We start from the raw sequence: 6866 nt of genomic DNA, 5'->3' as shown, positions 1-6866 counted from the left end.
CCAGCGAGGCTCTTGCATACTGTGTACCCGAGATAACAGCAAACAGTAAGAGGCAGCTGTATCGGTTTGTGTTTGAGTATGTCTGTATGTTTGTGTGTAAGAGGAGAGGTAAAGGATGATTCACATGAGAGAGTAAGAAACAGTAGGACACTGAGGCAGTTGTTAATGAGAGAGCAAGAGAAAGGAGAGGGGAGACAAAAGAGAGCAGTTGTCTGTGTCTGTCGTATGTTAAACAATGAACTCAGAGGGTTATATAAGTACACATAGGTAAACAAACAACAAGGTAAACAAACAACAAGCTGCTGAAAATACATTGAAATCGCCTGACACATATGCAGGAGGTTTGTGTGAGCAGAGCATTGGCTTTACTGTATGCCTCCTATTGGTTCAGATGAAATGGAAGCTTTAAGCGAAGGTTTTATCAGAGCAACTTGAAAATTAAAGTCACTTGTGGTTTTTTATTTAAAAAAAATCCTCAACAATGTTGACATTTTTATCATCTCCATGTGATTAGTGACACACAATTAGTTTTACTTCCGGCTGTGACATCACCCAGGCATTGTTTTCCTCACCCAATCATATTTTTTCTTCACAATTTTCTCACTAATGTTCATCTGTGTAGCTTCCAGTGTGTCGGTGAATCATTGTTTCACCCAAAAGTCTCCCTATCACAACCCCCCTGTCTGAATCGTCTCCCACCAGTAGAATCACCAGTTTGTATGTTTAAACAGTCCTAAAATAATACATTTCTGTGTTTCTGTGTATTTCTAATAGAACTTCTGTTTAGGTGACATCCTCGTGCGTGAACCTCAAGCATTATTGGTATCAAATATTGCAGACACATGTCATTTTCCATTATTGGTAAGAGTGAGCTGAACCATTGATGATCATACATGTCATACATGAAAAAATATACATGTATGGTGTGTCATAAAAAAAAATCCAATTCGAACTCTTCCATTCCATTCCACTCTGTTCATTTTTCAATGGTTTATATTAAAGGCAAATTGCGTATTTTGCATTTGCAAAGCCAGCAGGTTAGCAAATGAACAAGTTTGATTGATATAAAGTTACAAAGCAAGAACAATTTTCCTGTCCTTCCATCCTCTGACATCTGATTATAATGTCTGATGAAAACAGAAGGCAATTATCAGCAAATCTATTACAGGACATCAGAATGATGTCACCCTCTTAAACAAATATGATTTTTCCAATTCTAATCTCCACGAGGTGTTCCAGCTTGATAGATGACCCCCCCCCCGCCCCTACAGTAATTAACTGTACAATACCCTTGCCCTATAGTGAGAGATGTCTGATCAGGATCTCTGTAGGCGGGAGAAGATCATAAGGTCACGGGTGGGGTTAAGCGCCGAGGTCTCATCCTCTGCTTCAATTATATATTGTTCTCCCGCCGGGACGGCGTGGTGACCATGGCAACGGAAATCGGAACTTAGAAACCTGAGAGTTGGGGTGTGCTCCCTTCCCATCAGAAGGAATCAAGGTAACAGCAGTGGAGGATTGCCTTTCAGTATAGCCTGTTCCCTGTAGGGCCACATTGTCTGACTATGATTCTTCTTGCTCTGTTACCATGCCTGTTGCTGGAACTGCTTGTTGTGAAATGTAAGTTAAATCTGCTTTAAATCTTTTAGAATTGTCTCCCCTTCAGCAGCTGTTTATAACTTTTTGAGTGTATTCATGTCAGTATGGGATCAGGGCACGGCATGATGTACTCATGGCATCATTTTGAAAGTTTGAAAAACATGTTGTGCATCAGAGAAAAAAACAAGCTGAGAAAGTGTAAGGTAATGATATTACCTTATATTACATGGTGTTACATTGGTTTGTATGGTGTACTCAAACAGTCAGTTATCAGAGTGTGATTCTTTGATGTATACAATCAAGGGGTAACTCTTGTTATGTGATTTTACTACAGAGCAAACATCTTAATGTTTATAATTACTGATTATGGAAAACGAATGTATGTCTTTTACTAGTATGTGTAGTATTCACTAGAAAACTAGTATGTCTTTGATAGTACAAACTGATCTGTTGAATGTACAATTTATTATGTTTCGAATGTTGTAATGTAAAGAGAAACATAATAGGCAATCCAGTCAGAAGAATCAACTTGGATAAGAGCTGTAGTTATCGGTTTCATAACTCAGATAATCCAACTTCTACAGACACAGAAGTTGACAACTTGCAAGATTGCTTACAACACAGAAAATGCAAAAGTTAGATATCTTTTGAAGTAGAGTATAAGATGAAAGCTGAGCCTGATGCTCTGAGGTTTCAAAGACATTCTCACATTCTCTGGGTGGTAACTTCCCAAACATACCTGGCAGCTAGACTTTCCATCATGAATCCTCGATCTTCAAGAGGTGATGAGATGCACTATTGCGTAATGTTTTAAATCATCTAAAGGAGGACATCATTTATAAAATTACCACCATTATGACCATGACATAAAATAACTTGTTGTGATTATCACAAGAGCATCAATATCCTTGTCGGCAAGAGGGTATTGTGACAGAGGAGCCTCTTTTCCAGTCAGGACTTCCCTCTTCCTTTATCAGGCATCCTTTGAACAAGAGGATTACCTTTTAGTTTTATTGTTGAGGGGTCGAGACTGGCGTTGTCATTGAGCAAGAAATCTCAGAGGACATCTTTGCCAGACATCTTCACTGATGGAGTAGAAGATAGCAAGAAACTCTATACAGTGCAGTATTTGGCAGACATTTCGGTACATTCACAGTAGATTGATGTGCTGTGAATACCTGTAGCTGAAATTGAAACAAAGAAAGTGTACATTTTGTGGAAATAATGACACAGAACGTACCACTAGTTTAACGCCAGTGTCTGTATGTCACTATGTCTTTACCGGCCATATCATAAATAGGACAATACAGATTATACTGAGATCGTTTTACATCACACATCATCACTCATCTATCTCTACCATCACTGAGGAGTCATCATGCTTTTTAAAAAGCATTCAGCAATTCAGCAAGAATTAAGATGGAGTTCATCCACTCTTACAGAACTCTCACATTCCCAGTTACTCTTGTGACATCAACTTTGTCACACATTATTAAGGGAACCATCTTGATTCTTATAATCAGACCATGTAATGTAGGTCCAGCTCTAAGCTACACATAAAAACGGCAATCAACTGTGACGTTCACACGATTTCATGATTTTTTTGGGGGGTATTGTTTTAGGTGTGCTTATGTATTGTTCTGAGCCGTCCATAACAACGTTTTGACTGTGTGTGTTTATTCGTCTGTAAACGAGTAGTGTTGTCCAGATATTCTTGGCTTTTTTTTTTTATATGCCTTTAATTGATAGGTAAGTGAAGAGTGGGACAGGAAATGAGAGGGCGAAGAAGTGGGGAGTGGACTGGAGAAATGACATCCATGAGCGTCAAGTGCGTCACTACTGTGTGAGCTACAGTGCCCCCCTTGTCCAGATATTCTAACGCAATTCCCTTTTCTTCCATCTCTTCATGCCGCAGGCCAACAGTTGACCCAGGCTCGTATAATAGGAGGCTATGCCCCACCACCACACTCCATCAAGTACATGGTATCCATCCAAAGCACGTCAGGGCAGCACTTCTGTGGGGGGACTTTAATCAACAAGTACTGGATTCTAACAGCTGCACATTGTGATGTGGGGTAAGGTGACGTGTTGACCTCTTTCCCTCTGTTCACTGTCCCTTTATGTCCTAAGGCAGGGTAACATTTTCTGCACTTGTTTCTTAAATTACCACTGTGCATACATTGAAGGGCTTGCCATTGAAACGGTAAAGACTGTTAAGGTCGGAAAGGTCAAAGGGGTTCCAAATACTTCAAAGTGGCATTAGAGTTTAGTGGCATTAAAGTTTCGTAATATGCCAGACACTCTCTCTTGCTAAGCAAAATCAAAACATTCATCAGTGTATGATTATATAGTATGTGGGAGTGTTTTCAGAAAATGTAATTTTTCTGGAGGAACTGAGAAGTAACACATGAGAAGGGTAGGTGAAGTAGGGCAACCTTGTGGTAAAGTCTTGGAACGACTAGGGATGTGTGAGTGTGTGCATACTTGAGTTTGAGGTGTCAGATAATCAAGGTTGAGGCAAGAGCACGAACTGATATGGCTTAATTCCTATTAATCCCACAAAGAGTTCCATTGTGCCTATTCATGGGACAAAGCTGGGACAGTATCTAAAAGACCCTGGGGCCAATTGATGTCCTTACCATAATCTTGGTCGTGTCTTGGAAGATTTCTTGGAAGGGTTGAACAATTAATGCAGTGTTACCCCTGCGAGAGAGTTGGGTAATCCACATTTTATCTGACTATGAGAGAAATAGAATATATTGTTACGGGCCAGCCAGGAAGAATACTCAGTGAGAAAAAGATCTCAGTTTTAATGCAGCTCTTGTGCCCCATACACCACACGGCCCCAGGGGTGCCAATTTATTGGCTACAGGAACACGCACAGCAGTATGATACCAACAGAAAGCAGATCTAATTCTGACATGACCAAGACAGATATGCTAATTAGCATAAAGGGCTAACACACAGGCATTTCACTCAAATGATAACAGTCATGCACGCTAACACTAGGGAGACGTTGCCACATCCAACCACCTAAACACATTATTAGACATTTACATAGAACAGGGGAGAACACACTACATTCTGGAAACAACATTGCGCACACACACACACACACACACACACACACACACACACACACACACACACACACACACACACACACACACACACACACACACACACACACAGACAGGAAAACTGCACCCTACAATATAATATTCTCAGACGAGGTGTACAAAAAAAGGTGTATTAAATCCTCTCATTTCTCTTTGGTTTTTATATTCTATATCCTCCTCCAGGATTGACCACATGATGATTATAGCTGGAGACTACTCCCTCAGCATGTACGAGGGCACTGAACAGTTCTACAGACCTCACCTCCTCATTGCTCATCCAGAATACAACGTGACAACACACAATGCTGACATTATGCTCATTAAAGTAAGACAGAGAATTGATTTTTTTTATTTTATGAATCTGATATGTATATATATATATATATATATATATATACATATATTATACTATGGCATACCATTTTCGGAAATGTATATGTATAATGACTGAAAACTCTGAAAATATGGAATGAAGAATAGTGATGAGTAATGATGACCTGGAACGGTCACAACAGAATTTAGCGATCACTTTTCAGAAATGTGTAATAAACCAAATGACTAGTTAGAAAAATCAAAGTCCTATGTTGCAAACAGAACAAATGAATAGATTTGAGAAGCATAATGGCTGTCTGACTGATTGCACTCATCAGCTGTTCCTCCATGTTCAGAACCGGTGTCACTTAACAAATGGTGTTGGCTGACGCACTGTGTGTCTCGGCCACTCATGAGAATACAGCATATTTTACAGGAGTGTGTTTATTTACAAATGCGTGTTTTAATCAACCTCAAGAGACACTGTGTAGAGTACTTATGCTCTTGAGACTCATTTGGCCTGTGGATATTTCCCACTCATTATTTGAATTAACAGACTCTACTTTTTCAAGGATAACACAACTGACACTGATACACCACTGAAAAACATCTCATCTCATCTCATTTCCTACTGGGAATCAGATATCTTCTCGCAATGCATCTCGCAAAGTCATCCGAGATGTAGTTCTGCTGTAAAACACTTGAAACTTATATGGCCTGGACATAAGGCAGACATTTGAATGCTTATTTTCATTGATACAACTGTCTGCAGTCTCAGAGGGCAACTTTTATTCTCTGAGGTAGATTTTATTATTGACACAAAATGGTGGAAATTCAAACACAGTAGCAGCACCTCACCCCCTTTTCCACCTTCCTCTCTGTGCAGCTGCGGGCTCCTGTGGTCCTGAACAGTTACGTGACCCTCGCCCCCTTGTCCCGTCAAGATGCCAGTGTGGCAGAGGGCCGAGTGTGCCGGGTGTCCGGCTGGGGCCGCACCAGTCCCGCTGGTGGGCAGATCCCCTCCGTCCTCCGCACGGTCAAGCTGCCCATTGTCTCCACCGCCAGGTGCAACAGCAGCGACTCCTTCAACGGCAACATCACAGAGAACATGATCTGTGCGGGATACAGCACAGGGGGCAAAGATGCCTGCAAGGTGAGGTCAGAGGCTATTGAAGGACAACTATAAATGAGACCAGTGACATTCAGAAGAATCAGCAATCAATGTGTGTGTGTGTGTGTGTGTGCGTGTGCGTGTACGTGTACGTGTACGTGTACGTGTACGTGTACGTGTACGTGTACGTGTGCTTGTGTGTGTGCGTGTGTATGCGTGTGTGTGTGTGTGTTACAGTGTATCACAGTAGTTTTGAAAATAACCAAGATCCTGATTGCTGTTTCCAGGGCGACTCAGGTGGGCCGCTTGTGTGTGAGGGGCGTGTCTACGGCATAGTGTCCTGGGGAGAGGGGTGCGCGGACGCCAGGTATCCAGGGGTCTACACCGCCGTGGCAAGATACCGCAGGTGGATAGACCGCATCATTTTCAGTTACTACAGCAGGTGTCGCAAGTACTAAACCACGCTGCGACTTTTTTCGTCCATTGTCCAAATACTTATCGACAGCTACTGCAAACCATCCCAACACTACTCCTTATTACCTGCCGCTGTTCAGCTGGATTGTGTCCCTAACATTTTTTTTTTATATTACTGACATTTTCAGATGTCAACATTATGGATGAGGGAGTTCTTCTCTCTCTCTCTTTTTAACAAAGGTGCCATATCATACTTGACAACCTCCATCTGTTCCGCATAACAAGAGTAGATTGGAGAGCATTGGAACTCA

General features: G+C 41.4%; 1 protein-coding gene across 1 annotated transcript; it reads left to right on the top strand.

Annotated features, from left to right (window-relative positions):
- Window positions 1-2359: 2359 nt before the first annotated feature.
- On the top strand, window positions 2360-6599 carry LOC308377756 (trypsin; the record flags this gene model as incomplete). The annotated part of the gene is made up of 5 exons (XM_080854492.1): window positions 2360-2381; window positions 3515-3674; window positions 4902-5043; window positions 5917-6183; window positions 6429-6599. 5 exons carry the CDS (start codon window positions 2360-2362, stop codon window positions 6597-6599), a joined length of 762 nt encoding a protein of 253 aa, XP_080710618.1.
- Between the last annotated feature and the right edge of the window lie 267 nt (window positions 6600-6866).

The sequence above is a fragment of the Sprattus sprattus genome (genome assembly GCF_963457725.1).
Source record: "Sprattus sprattus genome assembly, chromosome: 16".
Lineage (NCBI taxonomy): Eukaryota > Metazoa > Chordata > Actinopteri > Clupeiformes > Clupeidae > Sprattus > Sprattus sprattus.
The sequence above is the reverse complement of the archived record's forward strand: the minus strand, read 5'-3'. Positions and strand labels throughout refer to the sequence as shown.